General features: G+C 40.7%; 1 protein-coding gene across 13 annotated transcripts in view; it reads left to right on the top strand.

The window, feature by feature from the left end:
* The window catches only part of CDK19 (cyclin dependent kinase 19), a 107,201-nt gene that overhangs the window by 76,591 nt on the left and 14,030 nt on the right, over nucleotides 1–16,580 (top strand). For all 13 annotated transcript variants that reach the window (XR_011557405.1, XM_070733338.1, XM_070733340.1 and 10 more), the window contains 4 exons: nucleotides 4,402–4,545; nucleotides 5,793–5,862; nucleotides 10,397–10,469; nucleotides 13,697–13,794. Coding sequence is in view for 12 of the 13 variants with exons in the window: in XM_070733338.1 (XP_070589439.1) it covers nucleotides 4,402–4,545; nucleotides 5,793–5,862; nucleotides 10,397–10,469; nucleotides 13,697–13,794 (385 nt within the window). In the remaining variant the exon portion in view is untranslated. The remainder of the gene's footprint in view (nucleotides 1–4,401; nucleotides 4,546–5,792; nucleotides 5,863–10,396; nucleotides 10,470–13,696; nucleotides 13,795–16,580) is intronic.

Raw genomic sequence — 16,580 nt, 5'->3', positions numbered from 1 at the left:
TATTGTATTTATGCTTACTGGGTGGAATGATAAATTAACATTTAAAACCTGAAACCGGGAATCATGTGTAAAAGTAGCTGTAAAGCAGAAGGAAGGCAGAAGAGTGTATGGAGCTGAGAAAGAAGCATAAAAATCCCACCACCACCACCAGTGGCCCGTTTTTAGCTGCCAGACTGCTGTAGGAGGCGTGTGGGCCAAAGACAGGCCGAAAATGTCCACCTTCCCCCTGTGGCCCATTTTCAGCCACCAAACTGCTGTAGAAGCCATGAGGGCTGAAAGCGGCCCATGCATCCCCTCCCTGTGGCCATTTTGGCCAGCAGGCACCACAGGGCAGTCCTTTGTTATTTCTAGGCTGGCCTCAGGGGCCAGATTTAAGCCCGCCAGGGGCTGGAGGCTTTGAGTTTGACATCCCTGAGCTATCATATTGTTAATTCATTATTCCAGCCCATTTATATAAACTGATTTTATAGGACGTCTTCAAGCTGTTCATCACACAAGAAATGAATACTGTGTAAGGACTTTCTTCTTCTTTGCAATTGGTATAGATTGTGACTAATTGGGAACAGTCCTGCTAGATTTTGCAAAAAAAACCATCACCACCAAATGTATTAGATTTTCCTAAAATAAATGCATTTTATTTTCTCGCTTTCCCCACTTTTCTGGCTAGATCCGTGACATGATTTTCATAGATTTCAACCTTAAATTGAAGCTTTGAAAGTCTTTTCTCTTAACTCCTGTTGATTCCCTAGAGATTTCCGTTCACTGTTTGACACCATCTGTCATCTCTAGCTAAAAGATGCTTAGCTCTGTCTTGCTACAGGCTCCAAATAATAAGCTGGCTAAATTTTGAATGATATCTAACAATTCAGAGCAGCAAACTGAAAATGTGATTGTGAATAGGATTGTGAAGGATCTCTTTAAACGGGGGTGAATGGTTACCCACATAACAAATAGAGTCAATTTAAGTAAATATAAGGCAGTGCACAATACCAAAACTCTTGTCTGAACATAAAGTCCACTGATGTGGTCTGTGTTAAGGAGTGTGCAGAACCCTTGAGTTATCAAGGACATGCACAGAGAAAAACATGGAATTTCAGGAGATAAGAGTAATTATCCAATCATAGAAGACAGATACATTAAAAGGTATAAAATAGTGTTCACTTTAGAAATAGCACAGTCAAGTTAAACAGTCCATATCTCTCAATACAATAATAATATTACAAGCATGCCTTTGTCTTACATGTCAGACATACATTACAGCTTACATGTCAGACATACATTACATCAAACTATCATCGAGCTTACTACATCAGTCTCAGTGAATCAGCAGAAAGGCGAGAGAATCATGCTTTCTGGCACCCTCTTATGACAATTTGCAACACTACCTCTTAAAGCTATAGTGCTTCGATACATACAAGCATTCTTTGTTAGCTTGTTTATATATTGCAAACCCAACTAGTTACAGAGTACTAACAGTCTGAACTGCCTATAACGAAGAAAAATATCTTGAGACCACAACTCAGTAAAGATGTTGGGCAACAGCTATTAAAAGCAAATTCTGTACTAAGGATCATTAGGGAACAGATTGCAAGTAAAACTCCTAGCTTTGTAATCTCTTTGTACACATCTTTGTTCACTTATTTATTTGTTAGATTAGTTTGCCATCCATCTCACTTTAAGGTGACTTGAGGCAGCTTACAATATTAATATCAGTAAATCCATTAAAATATTTTTTTCTAATAAAAGTAAAAATTGCACGGAGTGTTGTGCTATATCTGGAAAATTATGCAGATACCCCCATAGAAAAAAATGCTGGAAAATGTGCAGAAAAAGCCAACTAAAATGATCAAGGTATGCAAACACTTTCTTTGGGATAAAAAAAAATCCTAGAATTTTGTAGATTCGTGCATAATATCATGCGTGATATGGCAAAAACAATTGGGGGGAAACGTTCTTAAAATATTGGTACCAGGAATCCTTTGCCACAAGGTAATGAAAAGAAAAGAAAAAAGAAAAGAGGATAGGACAGGACAGAACAGAATTGGAACACAACACCACACATAATTTAATTCTTTATTGGCCAAGTGTGGTTGGACATACAAGGAATTTGTCTCTAGGGCAGACCTGGGCAAGGGGCAGGGGCTGCATTTGGCCCGCCTGCTGTCTGTGACCGGTTTCCTGGAGGAGGAAGCCATGGAGTGGGGGTGGGGGGAAGCGCCTCAAATGAACAGGACAAAAAAGCACCTACCAACAAGGCTCTCTTAGAGTCCCACCATTGCGGGACAAATTGGGGTCACCCTTTTTAGTACCATTTTGCCGCAGGAAAGCAACAATCCCTCCTTCCTCACAGTTCTCTCCTCTCTATGGTGCCGGACAAAAGGCAGCGGGTTGGGAGGGGGGGCAGTTGCTGAGACTCAGGGCGGCAGCCAGTGTTCCCTCTAATTTTTTGGGTGGGTGGGTGGAAAAGTATAGTGTCTGAGCGGCAGTCCCTTCAGGACTGGGCGGCACTCTTTCCCTCTCACTCTTTCCCTCTCGGCTTCTGGGCAGGTTTGAAAAACTCTGAGTTGATGATGATTTTTAAGTGAGCCATTGCTCACTGCTCAGCTTAGAGGGAACTATGGCGGCAGCAGCACCAGCCCAACCGCAATGGGAACAGGCTGAGCAGCTGAGACGGGGGGGGGAAACAACAGCCCAGAGGATAGGATGCAAGGGCGGAAGGCTGCTGGGGGAGGTGGTGGTGGGACGACACAGAGGGGAGGAAGGTGGACGTGCGGCTTCATGCCATATTGGGTGTCATTGTGCCATAAGTGAGTGTTATTGTGATAATGTGGGGGAGTGGAGGTGTGGGCTGCTGGGGAGGGGCAGTGCGAGTGAGGAAGTGAAGGGAGGAGGGGGAGGAGAGGAGGGGGAGGAGAGTGGAGGGGGAGGAGAGTGGAGGGGCAAATAAATAAATAAGGAACAGGGAGGAGGTTTGCGCTCTTTGTGTGTGTGTGTGTACTGGGAGAGGTAATTTGGGAGAAAGAAAACAAGGAAGAGGGTAGAACCTAGTTAATTATATTAGTCCAGCCCTCTAAAACCATCCCAACTTCTCATGCGTCCCCGTGGCAAAGTTAATTGCTCACCCCTGCTCTAATGCGTAGGCTCACATAGATATAAACAACAAGTAATAGGTCAAAGATAATAAATCATAAGAAACCAATAGGAGAAGATAGTAGGAAAGATGAGAAAATGAGAAAAGATGAGAAATGATATATCCCTCACTTGACACAACTCACAAGACCCATCAAAAAGACCTATCTCAGAAGCCTATCCTGATGTGACCCTCAACATTACAGGACCTACTGACCACACAAAGCACTTATAAGCAGAAAACCACCAAATGCTTACATCCCTTAAATTCCACTGAAGATGTTACCTAGCCTCTTTCTCGTTTCCACAGTATACAGAACTTCAACTGAAGGAAGGCTTGTGGCGAATTTATTTTTCCTGCAGTCCTAACTATCCTTCGAACTTTGTATGTGTCTTGCTTGGCTGCTGTGCCGAAACAGATGGTTATTGAGGTACAAATGACAGGCTCAATAAATCTTCTGTAGAACTGTATCAGCAGATCCTTGGGCAGGAAGAGAACTTACTGTTTCCTTCTGAGCTATGAACCTTTGCTAGACTTATGCCATTCCGGGAAAATTGGAAGCTGTATGTGGTGTTCTTGAGATAATAATAATAATAATAATAATAATAATAATAATAATAATAATAATAATATAAAATAATAATAATATAAAAATAATATAAAAATAATAATAAAAATAATAATTATTATAATAAATATTATAATTATTGTTATTGTTATTATTATTTATTAGGATTGTTTCATCCAAATGATGCAAGAGTTTGATGATTCTAAATAAATAGGATGGGCACTGGATAGCAGTTTTGTCTATTTTATTCTATTCTATTCTGCTTGCTCTTTCATGTCAAGGGGACTGTAATAAATATACATTTTTATATAAAAGTTTTGGTAATAACTTACTCAGTTGAAGTTGGTTCTCAACTGAAATTTATGCATGGTTTGTTCGTCTTGTTATCATATCACTATACTGTATCTTTTTCTTTGTCTGACTGTTATATATTTATCATTTTTTATTTATTTATTGGATTTCTATGTCGCCCCTCTCTGAAGACTTGGGGTGACTTACAACATATAAAAAAAAGTAATTTACAACAAAATTAATCCAATTAAATTAAAATTACAAAGCTATCTAAAATCCATGATTGTATTAAAAATCAATCATAGCCATTCATACAAAAATCATACAATCATTATACACCTACTGTGACCAATAGTTAAATGCAATATTTCTAAAAAGCTGTTTAGATTTTATGTCTTGTTTTGTTTCCTAGATATATGGGCTATTGGCTGTATATTTGCTGAGTTATTGACTTCAGAGCCTATATTTCACTGTCGTCAGGAAGACATCAAAACAAGCAATCCTTTTCATCACGATCAGCTTGATCGCATATTTAGCGTCATGGGATTTCCTGCAGGTAATTCAGTGACCCTTAAAACGTTGTAATAAATCTTTGATCTTGATTGTTTTCGATGAATTAGTTTTTCTTTAGTATGCATGTATTCCATTCAAATACAATTTTATCATGGCTTTTGGTCAGCAAATTCATACGCTTGAACAGGTGGCCCTTGACCTAGGATCACAACTGAACCCAAAATTTCCGTTGCTAAAGAAGACGGTCATTAAATAGGCTTTGTCCCCATTTTGTGACCTTTCTTGTCACAGTTATTAAGTGAATCACTACAGGTTGAAGTAGTAATGCAGTTGTTAAATGCATGTGGCTTCCCCATTGACTTTGCTTGTCAGAAAGTCACATGACCCAGGGACACTGGAGCCATCATAAACACATCATAAATGCCAAGCATCTGGGTTTTTATCAGATGATCATGAGGATGCTGCAACAGTTGTAAGCAGTGGTGGGCATAGTTCCCTCTAAGCTGAGCAGTGAGCAATCGCTCACTTAAAAATCATCATCAACTCAGAGTTTTCCAAACCTGCCCAGAAGCCGAGAGGGAAAGAGTGAGAGGGAAGGAGAGAGAGAGGAAGAGAGAGAAACAGATAGAAAAAAGAGAGGAAGTAAAAGAGAAAGAAAAGGAATGGGAGTAAGGAAGAGAGAAAGAAAATCAAAATCTAGTTTGAAACTAGCTCAACTATTTAAGTGGCATTTTGATATTGATAGAGTTGCCCTATTATGAGCTCACTGTTATAGACACACAGTACAGTATTTTATTTTGAAATTCTCTGAGGCAAAACAGGGTGGGGTGTTTTTTTTTGGTTTGTTTGTTTGTTTATTTGTTTATTTATTTATTCTTTCTGTGCCACCCAGACACGAAGGGACTGCCGCTCAGACACTATACTTTTCCGCCCCCCCCCCCAAAAAAAATTAGAGGGAACACTGGTGGTGGGATTCAAATATGATTTTTACTATCGGTTCTGTGGGCATGGCTTGGTAGCAGGGAAAGGATACTGTAAAATCCACATTTCCTCCCAATTAGCTGGGACTCAGGAGGCAGAGAATAGATTTTCAAAATTTCTGCTACCAGTTCTCCAGAATGGGTTAGAATCTGCTGAATACCATCTCTAAGTGTCAAAAACGGTCATGTCACTTTTCTCAGTGCCATGGTAACTAAATTAATTTGGTTACTGTAGAATATAAAGTAGACTGTTTCCAGTAGCTTATCTTGTGCTTCTTTAACATTTTTCCAAATTTTTTACTTTACAAAGATAAAGACTGGGAAGACATTAGGAAAATGCCAGAATACCCTACACTTCAAAAAGATTTTAGAAGAACAACGTAAGTCATTGCATTTTAAATATATAATTATGGGTGTATAGTTTTTATTATTTTCATTTGTGAGGTTTGGTAGTAAGAAGAAGCATGGTGTAGATTTGGACATAAAGTTGCATTCTCTGTCTTTCTTTTCAGGAAGGGATCGTGGTCTGTAACAAATTCTTTCTTTTGGGATATGGATTTTAGAAACTTATTTGTCAAACCTAAATGGAAGAATTTGTACAACCAAGAAGCTAATTTAATTTTGACGGCATGTGAAATCTCAATTATGATTTCCTTACAGAAAGGGGAGGAGTATGTCATATTGAGACTTTTATTACAAAACATAATTTTAAATCATGAGTTGTGGCTATTATACATGCACTTAGCAACTGCAATTGAGACTGGCAACTAAGCAACACAGTCATATAAAGTAAAACATCACATTACCATGTCAGTTAAGCATGTGTGCCATAACCATGACTTTCACTTCCTGCTAGCTTTCCCATTGACTGCTTGTTTATTTTATTTTATTTTATTTATTTATTTATTTATTATTTAGATTTGTATGCCGCCCCTCTCCGCAGACTCGGGGCAGCTCACAACAAAGTGAAAACAATTTACAACAAATCTAAATTACTGTTTAAATTTTTTTTAAAACCCCATTTTCTAAACACACATACATACAAACATACTATTCATAAATTATACAAGCCCGGGGGAGATGTCTCAGTTCCCCCATGCCTGACGACAAAGGTGGGTCTTAAGGAGCTTACGAAAGGCAAGGAGAGTAGGGGCAGTTCTAATCTTCGGGGGGAGTTGGTTCCAGAGGGCCGGGGCCGCCACAGAGAAGGCTCTTTCCCTGGGGCCTGCCAACCGACATTGTTTAGTTGATGGGACCCGGAGAAGGCCCACTCTGTGGGACCTAATCGGTCGCTGGGATTCGTGCGGCAGCAGGCGATCTCGGAGATATTCTGGTCCAGTGCCATGAAGGGCTTTAAAGGTCATAACCAACACTTTGAATTGTGACCGGAAGTTGATCGGCAACCAATGCAGACTGCAGAGTGTTGGTGAAACATGGGCATACCTAGGTAAGCCCATGACTGCTCTCGCAGCTGCATTCTGCACGATCTGAAGTTTCCGAACACTTTTCAAAGGTAGCCCCATGTAGAGAGCATTACAGTAGTCGAACCTCGAGGTGATGAGGGCATGAGTGACTGTGAGCAGTGAGTCCCGGTCCAGATAGGCCCGCAACTGGTGCACCAGGCGAACCTGGGCAAATGCCCCCCTCGCCTGGTTAATGCCAGTTTTGAAGACTGGAAATAACAATCACATGTCTCTAGGATGTTGCAACCATCATATCACTAGTGGATTCCTCCCGGTATGGCTAATTGCACGCAGCTCTTGTGGCTTTGGCGCACAAGAGTGTGTTCAAGCGAAATTTTGCTTCCTGCACCTGTGCAGTTAGCAAAATCTCTCATGGGGACGCACGTGCGTGTATGTTTTCGTAAGGATTTTTTTTCCCGCATGTGTGTCCCTGTGCAAGATTTTGCTACCTGCACAGGTGCAGGAAGCAAAATTTTGCTCGAACATGCGCTCGCGCGCCAGAGCTGCAAAGCTATACGCAATTAGCTGTACTGATAGGAACCCACTACTGCATCATATGTGTGCACCAGTTACCAAGTGCTTAAATTATGATCACACAACTGCAGGATTCCTGCAATGGCCACATGTTCAAGGGCCACTTATACATTTCCTTTTTAGTGCTGTTGTAACTTCAACTGGTTGCTGAGGAAGTCATCAATAAGCAAGGATTGTATTTTAAAATTTCTTCTTGAGGCTTAAAAATACAAATGCCTTCTATGTCCCAGTTAGGTTATTATCATTTGATATACAGTGTTCCCTCGATTTTCGCGGGGGATGCGTTCCGAGACCACCCGCGAAAGTCGAATTTCCGCGAAGTAGAGATGCAGAAGTAAATACACCATTTTTGGCTATGGACAGTATCACAAGCCTTCCCGTAACACTTTAAACCCCTAAATTACCATTTCCCATTCCCTTAACAACCATTTACTCACCATTATTACTGGTATTCACCATTGAATAAGACACTTAGTGATCCTGATATTTATAAACATAATGATTTATTAACAATAATTATTTTTTTGTTGTTTATTTGCAAAAATTATTAGTTTGGCGATGACGTATGACATCATCGGGCGGGAAAAACCATGGTATAGAAAAAAACTCGCAAAGTATTTTTTAATTAATATTTTTTGAAAAACCATGGTATAGGCTATTTGCGAAGTTCGAACCCGCAAAAATCAAGGGAATACTGTATAGTTTGCCCTTCAGTTACTTTAGAACAAATGGGCAGCCTTCTGTCATACAACATCAATTTTTTCCTCTGGAACTTAAGGATCACCAGTCAGGGTCTGGTGAAAATTAGTGGCTTATTAAGGCAGATATGTTCTATTATCTGCCTGTGTCCCTATGAATAAACCATCAACCAAAGGATTTATGATCAACATCAAAACCAAGCTTAGGTCAACATCTTTTTTCAGTAATCTAATTTAATGGATAATTGTTTTTTTAGTTGCTCTCTTTAGAAGTTGAAAATCAGGTCCTAACAGGGACAATAAATTATACTAATATAATTTACTGTCCCTGTTACTACTCACAGAGTTGCATTGTTTCCAGACTCACATCAACATGTAGCAACTTGTGCCCTTTACATAATTTGCTACATGTTGTGTTATGTAACAAGTGTTACATAAACACTTTAAGAATCACAGATGCCGATTATTGGGCTATGTGCCTGGCAAATAAAACCTTTATTGGAGGACCTTCTCCAGATATTTTACTACCTCTTGGAATTGGAGTTGATGAATAGAACAAAGGTTCAGATTATCTCATTTGATTTCTGAGCATGGAAAAACCAATTTTCTTATGTAGTATTGCCATATCTGTTTCTAAAATCTGCACTGCTTTCTGTATCTTTTTGCTGCTGTTCTGGTGGAATTTTGCAACCCATATACTGTATGATCTTATCTTAATCTCCTGAAGCATTGGATAAGATTTCACCTGCATTTGTTGACTTTTTGCTGCTTTTTTAATTTTTATTTCTGATTTTATTAACTTTGGTGAGGGGAGAAGATCTGTATTTCTCAATGGACACAAGGTAGTTATGGAATCAGAAGTGGGTTTCAGCAGGTTCTGACCAGTTCTGGAGAACCGGTAATGGAAATTTTGAGCAGTTTGGAGAACCAGTAAATATCCACCTCTGACTGGTCCTGTTCCCATCTATTCTATGCCTCCAGAGTTCCAGCTGATCTAGAGGAAATGGGGATTTTGCAGTAACCTTCCTCTGGAGTGAGGAGGGAATGGAGATTTTGCAGCATCCTTCCTCTGCCATGCCCACCAAACCACACACACCATGCACACCAACCCATGCCCACAGAACTGGCAGTAATTTTTTTTTTTTGGAGACCCACCACTGTATGGAATATTATGGCTCCTTCAAGACTAATTGGTTTTATCAGGCATTAGCATTTTTGCAGCTCACACCCACAGATCCATAGTGTGGGCTTGCATTCTGTGAATCTGATGAAGTGAGTTGCTATTGACAAAAGATTATGTCCCAATGAAGCTGGTTAGTTTTGAAGGTGCTCTCAGATTCCATATCTATTTTATTATCTTGACTTCTGCTGCCTATAGCTTTTATGCTTTAATTGTTATTTTCACATTCAGTTTTTGTTAAAATGCAGTATTAATTGAAGTACAGTGGTACCTCTACTTATGAACTTAATTTGTTCCGTGACCAGGTTCTTAAGAAGAAAAGTTTGTAAGAAGAAGTAATTTTTTCCCATAGGAATCAATGTAAAAGCAGATAATGCGTGCAATTGAGGAAACCACAGAGAGGGTGAAGGCCCTGTTTCCTCCCAGGAGATTCCTAGAGAGGCCCCATTGTGGCTTCTCCCCACCTTTTCCGGCCCTGTTTCCTCCCAGGAGATTCCTAGAGAGGCCCCATTGTGGCTTCTCCCCAACTTTTCCGGCCCTGTTTCCTCCCAGGAGATTCCTAAGGAGGCCCCATGGAGGCTTCCCCCCACCTTTTCTGGCCCTGTTTCCTCCCAGGAGATTCCTAGAGAGGCCCCATGGAGGCTTCTCCCCGCCTTTTCCGGTTACAGTTTTGGAGGCTCGGGTTTGTAAGTGGAAAATGGTTCTTGAGAAGAGGCAAAAAAATCTTGAACACCCGGTTCTTATCTAGAAAAGTTCGTAAGTAGAGGCGTTGCAGACACACATTAGGATATTTTACAGAAACTAGTTTAGTGTATCTTTATAACTTCTTTAATTATTCCACAGTAGAGCCTATTTCAAGATTAGTTTTATCTCATAAAATGAGATTGGCACCTGTATATTAATAAAAAATGCTACTGTTATCTATATGCACCAGGAAATAAAACTTAGTGAAATGTAATTAACATATAGTAAAACTTTTTTTTTTTTTAAATGATGCTACATTATTCTTTTGATTTCGTTCTTTGTTTCATTTTTTCAGATATGCCAATAGTAGCCTCCTAAAATATATGGAAAAACACAAAGTCAAGCCTGATAGCAAAGTATTCCTTTTGGTAAGTGACATAGAAGCTTTATTTTTCTTTTTATGTAAGTTACACTGTTAGTATCAAATAGCTGTAGAAGAAAACTTTGTTGCTGCTAAAGTAATCTTTTGTTTTATAAAGTTAACAGCGTGATCCTTTACATTTCTACTCAGAAGTAAGCCCCATTCAGAGGTGCTTAGTCTCAGGAAAAGGATATTTAAGATGTCACCTTTACTACGGTATATTCTGGCAGAAAATGAAGTTTAAAATGTACAGATCTAAAATATAATGCATAAAAAGAACTGAAATTATTTCTGGTGGCCAAAATATCCTAGTATTTTTAATATTATTTAAAGTTTTACCTACACTGACAATAATAATACTTAATAATTCATGTATTAACTAATTTGTTAGGTTTATATCTCCTCTTTTAATTTTTTTTTTTAATTATTAAAATGGCATGCCTTGCTTTCCGTTTCTCCCTAAAATACCATGTGGCAAAGGCTGAGCTGAAAATACTGGCTGGACCAGTTATCTACTCAGCTTCCTTGTCTGAGCCAGATGCTCCATACGGTCCTGTCATTCATTGCCAAATTCATCCAAACAACTTACTTTCCATTTCTGAATATCAATTATAGCAGGAGAACAAGTATAATAGAGCCTTCTGTTTGCTCCATGTTTAGATGGAGGAGGAACCAGGGTAATGGAATGAAGCTTAGATTGCCTGCCAGAATTGTTTCCCCTTCTCATGCTGGGCTATGATCAATATAGGGTAGATTTCAAGGGGGTATAACAAGCAGGAAGAGGGAGATTGTGATCCCCTTATATAGAGCGCTGGTGAGACCACATTTGGAATACTGTGTTCAGTTCTGGAGACCTCACCTACAAAAAGATATTGACAAAATTGAACAGGTCCAAAGACGGGCTACAAGAATGGTGGAAGGTCTTAAGCATAAATCGTATCAGGAAAGACTTCATGAACTCAATCTGTATAGTCTGGAGCAGTGTTTCCCAACCTTTTTTGAGCCACGGCACATTATTCATATTTTCAAAATCCTGGGGAACACTGAACGGGGGGGTGGGGGGGTGGCTAAAGAAAAGTTTTGACAAAAAAAAATCTTCCTCCATTTCGCTCTATTTCTCCCTCACTCTTTCTCTCTCTTCCTTCCCTTCTTTCTCTCTCTCTCTCCACCCCTCTTTCTTTCTTCCTCTCTTTTTTGCTCTCTTTCTCCCTCCTTCCCTCCCTATATGTCTTTCTCTCTCCCTTGCTCTCTCTGCCTCTCTTGCTATCTCTCTTTCATTCTCTCTCTTTCTTTCTTTCTTTCTTTCTCTCTCTCTCTGTCTCTCTTTCTCTTTCTCTCTTTCTCTCTCTCTTGCTAGCTCTCTTTCTCTCTCTTTCTCTTTCTCTTTCTCTGTCTCTCTCTCTCTCTGCCTCTCTTGCTATGTCTCTCTTGCTCTCTCTCTCTCTGCCTCTCTTGCTATGTCTCTCTTGCTCTGTCTCTCTTTCTCTCTCTTCCTTTCTTCTCTGCGGAGGCCGGCGAAGGTTTTTCTTATTTTAAATGTTCCGGGTGGCAGGGGGATGCGGAGCCCGCACGCACACACCCCCGACATTCCAAATTCTGCCTCAGCTGTGAGAAGAACGCCTGCCCCGCCTGTCCTGCAGCCCTTTCGCTGACAGCCTGGGACAAAAGCGCTCCGTGAAGGGACTGCAAGAGGGGCCGGGCGGGCATTAGCAGCCGGATGAGGAGGACGAGAAGCCGCTGCAGCCACCCCCAATCCCCCCCCTTCCCTGGGTGCCTTCCAAAGGCCCCTGGAAAAAGGCAGGAGGTAGCAACAAGGCGCGAGGACAAGCAGGCAGCTTGGCGGAGGGGAAGCGCTGAGGGGCTCTCCTCCTTCCCCACCCCCGCGCTTCTCTCCCGCCCTGGCTTTTGCTTTGCCCGCAGATTTCCCCGCAGTTCAAAAGGAGGCAAGAGGTGGCCTGGATGAAATTGCGGGGAAATCATGGGGCGAAGCGAAAGCCAGGGCGGGAGAGAAGCGCGGGGGTGGGGAAGGAGGAGAGCCCCTCAGCGCTTCCCCTCCGCCAAGCTGCCTGCTTGTCCTCGCGCCTCGTTGCTACCTCATGCTGCTCCCACCATGGCTGCGCGCGGTTCCGGTGCCCCTGGCTGAAGGTCGTCCTGTGGCTGGTCTGGGGCTTTACGGTTGCTTCCTGGTTCCCTCTCCTCCCTCCGCCTGGCGCCTCATTCCTCGGAGCTGCCGCTTCCTTCCAGGCAGCCCAGCCACGCTGCCGTAGAAAGTGCAGAGGTTATTGCCGCCACCTCTGCCTCCACTCAGGGAGCCACCGTGGTTGAGCTGAGGGAGACGAAAAGGCGCGGTGACCACGGTGGCTCCCTGAGTGGAGGCAGAAGCGGTGGCAATAACCTCTGTGCTTTCTACGGCAGCGTGGCTGAGCTGGACGGAGGGAAGCGGCAGCTCCCACTCGAGGAACCCACGGCAACGGGCGACGGCTTGGTGGGAGGCGACGGCGGGAGACACAGGCGGTGGGAGGAGAGGGAACCAGGAAGCGACTGTGAAGCCCAAGACCACCCACAGGACGACACTCAGGCAGGGGCGCCGGCAGCGCCCCGCCCAGCTTGAGCTTCTCGCGGCACACCTGGCCATGTCTCGCGGCACACTACTGTGCCGCGGCACACCGGTTGGGAAACGCTGGTCTGGAGGACAGAAGGAAAAGGGGGGACATGATCGAAACATTTAAATATGTTAAAGGGTTAAATAAGGTTCAGGAGGGAAGTGTTTTTAATAGGAAAGTGAACACAAGAACAAGGGGACACAATCTGAGGTTAGTTGGGGGAAAGATCAAAAGCAACGTGAGAAAATATTATTTTACGGAAAGAGTAGTAGATACTTGGAACAAACTTCCAGCAGACGTGGTTGATAAATCCACAGTAACTGAATTTAAACATGCCTGGGATAAACATATATCCATTGTAAGATAAAATACAGAAAATAGTATAAGGGCAGACTAGATAGACCATGAGGTCTTTTTCTGCCGTCAGTCTTCTATGTTTCTAAGTTTCTATTTCTACATTTTAGGTTTTTTAGTTTATATTTTCTAAAAAAATTTAACTACATGATACATATTTTCTGTATATAGAACCCCATAAGTTTATTTGTATTTGTTTTATTGGTCATAATATTAAATACATAATGCATGTCATTGAGTTTTACTGAGAAATTCATATAAGCGGACTTCTTTGCAGCTTCAAAAACTTCTGACTATGGATCCGACTAAAAGAATTACCTCAGAGCAAGCTTTGCAGGATCCTTACTTCCAGGAAGACCCATTGCCTACATCAGAGTACGTTTTTTTCCTGTTCTTTGTAGTCCTTCCTCCACTGCTATATAACATAATTTACTTTCCAAATAATTCTCTAAACTTATATAAAAATAAAATAATAGCCGTAATGTGTATTTGATTATAACTCTGAAATATACAATTTATCACATAAAAGATTTGTCTTTTATAATAATAGATCCATACTCAGATTTAAAATGACATACCCTGAGTTCCATTCTTAAAGTACTGTGCATAGTAGGAACATTTATATTTAAATAGAATTGACTGTAGAAATAGATGGAATATACTCCAGTCATTTATAAAAAAATTCTTAATGCTAGTGAAAGATTTCATTACAATTTGCAGCTTCTGAGGAAATGTTGCAGAGGTGATAAATGCCCTACATGACATTATTATCAGCTTTTTCTCTCCCATCACCACCTCTGCAAGTTTGCTTCAATTTTATGCTGTTTCACCGGGTATTAAATGCATTTAATATATGAAACTTCATTTTGAGTAAACATGGATAGGGCTGCATAGTAAATTACTTGAATTTTACCCTAAAGGATAAGTACACTAGATCTGTTTTGCTCAGTGAGGTAACAAAGGCTTGTTGATGGGTGAAAAATATTATTTGCTAAATCCTTTTTAAGCATCACTAGTGCTATAATTATGCTAGAAACATTTTTTGAAATGAATGCTAAATTAGATAGAAAATTCAAACCAATAATTTCTTATGCTACACATACATAGTGTTTTTCAACTGATTTGAAATGAAGGCTGATATTGAGCTATATTCTCAAAAATAATTATAGACTTTCCATATTATTTTGGGAAGATTATAAACAAAATGGCATATGCTATCATCTTGGTACCAATACCTAATTATTAGTGCTTTTGACTGATAGTTTTTGAAGGAAATAGCATCCTCTTTCATAATGAATTGCTCTTCATTTACTGCTCATATTTTCTGATGCACATAAATTAGTGCAACAAAAATAATTCAGTAAAATCCTTTTTCTTTTCTATTTTTTTTTTTTTGCTATTATGTGTTGCTGCAAAATATTAGAAAAGCACAGGTAGTCCACAAATTACAGTCAGTTACTTAATGACTGTCAAAGTTATAGATTTTTTTTAAAAAGCTATTTACAACCCGTGCTCCAAGTTATAATTGTTATAGCCTCATACAGTTAGGTCCCACAGAGTGGATCTTCTCCGGGTCCCGTCAACTAAGCAATGTCGCCTGGCGCGACCCAGGGGAAGAGCCTTCTCTGTGGCGGCCCCGGCCCTCTGGAACCAACTCCCCCCGGAGATTAGAACTGCCCCCACCCTCCTTGCCTTTCGTAAACAACTTAAAACCCACCTCTGCCGCCAGGCATGGGGGAATTGAGATCCTCTTTCCCCCTAGGCCTTTACAATTCTATGCATGGTATGTATGTATGTATGTTTGGTTTTTATATTAATAGATTTTTAATCATCAATACCAAATTACTATTGTACACTGTTTTATTGTCGCTGTTAGTCGCCCCGAGTCTCTGGAGAGGGACGGCATACAAATCCAATAAATAAATAAATAAATAAATACTCCCATGGTCAAGTAATCACATTTGAAGTGCTTGGCAACTGGATCCCATTTACAGTCGGTTGCAATGTCTTGCCATCACATGGCGGTGATTAGCGAATTCTTTTGCTGTTTTCTAGCAAAAATGCCTGCTGGATATGCTTAACCAACCACATGGCTGCTTACGACCACATGATTTGCTTAAGTACCATGGTGCCTTGCTTTATGACCATCGTAAAAATGGTTGTAAAATTAAGTTCAATCATGCAATGCCTCAGCTTATGACCAAATATTCTGGGGTCTGCTATGGTCATAATTCAAGGACTACCTATAGATGCTGAACAGCATGGAGAACAATATGGAACATTTTGGGCATCAATAGCCTAGAGAAGTGATGGCGAACCTTTTCGGCATTGAGTGATCAAACCGAAATGCATATGCACGCACTGGAGCGCCAGAAACCCAAATACAAGTTTTTTGTCTATTTTCCAAGCTGTTTTCAGGCCCTTTTTGGCATGAAAAATGGCCTGTTTTTTGGCCGTTTTTCAGCACTCCATCACCTGCGAATACCAGCTCGAGTGTCAAAAACCAAAGGACCAGCTGGCGATGGCGCGCATGCCCTCAAAGAGGGCTCTGCATGCCACCTCTGGCACATGTGCCATACATTCGCCATCACAGGCCCCATAGCTTGAACAGTTTCACAGCATCACTTACTGGACACAGCACAACAGAAAGGACAGAAACTATTATACAAATGCCCTTCAGGCTCGGTTCTACTAGACGGTTCACAAGGGTATCATGGTCAAAGATATTAAAAGATATCAACAGATCCAGGGGAACTTGCAGGAATTACTGTAACCTCATCCAATTTCTGATCGATACCATCCATCAAGGCAACAATTTCAATATCACATTTTAATCAAAAGCGGAGGCAGAAATTAGCATTTTTTTATTGTCTTCTATGCTGTATAACAGAATGTAGGTTTAGATTCTCATACTGATAAGAGATCTATTAGCTGTTTTCAAAATAATCAACAGGCTTAGTCTGACCCTTCTTCCAGGTCACAAATGGAAAAACACATGAAAAAGAAGCAGAATTTACCCATCTTAATTTTTCCGTATATATTTAAAACTTTTAACGCTAGAATTGTTTTGTTATTATTAGTAATAAATCTTATTAAATTGCTCTGAGCATTATTTTTTGAAATTAACTGCTTCCAATCCAGGCTGATGTTATAAATCTGAG

Source organism: Erythrolamprus reginae, chromosome 1 (assembly GCF_031021105.1).
Source record: "Erythrolamprus reginae isolate rEryReg1 chromosome 1, rEryReg1.hap1, whole genome shotgun sequence".
Classification (NCBI taxonomy): Eukaryota; Metazoa; Chordata; class Lepidosauria; order Squamata; family Dipsadidae; genus Erythrolamprus; species Erythrolamprus reginae.
The sequence above is the reverse complement of the archived record's forward strand: the minus strand, read 5'-3'. Positions and strand labels throughout refer to the sequence as shown.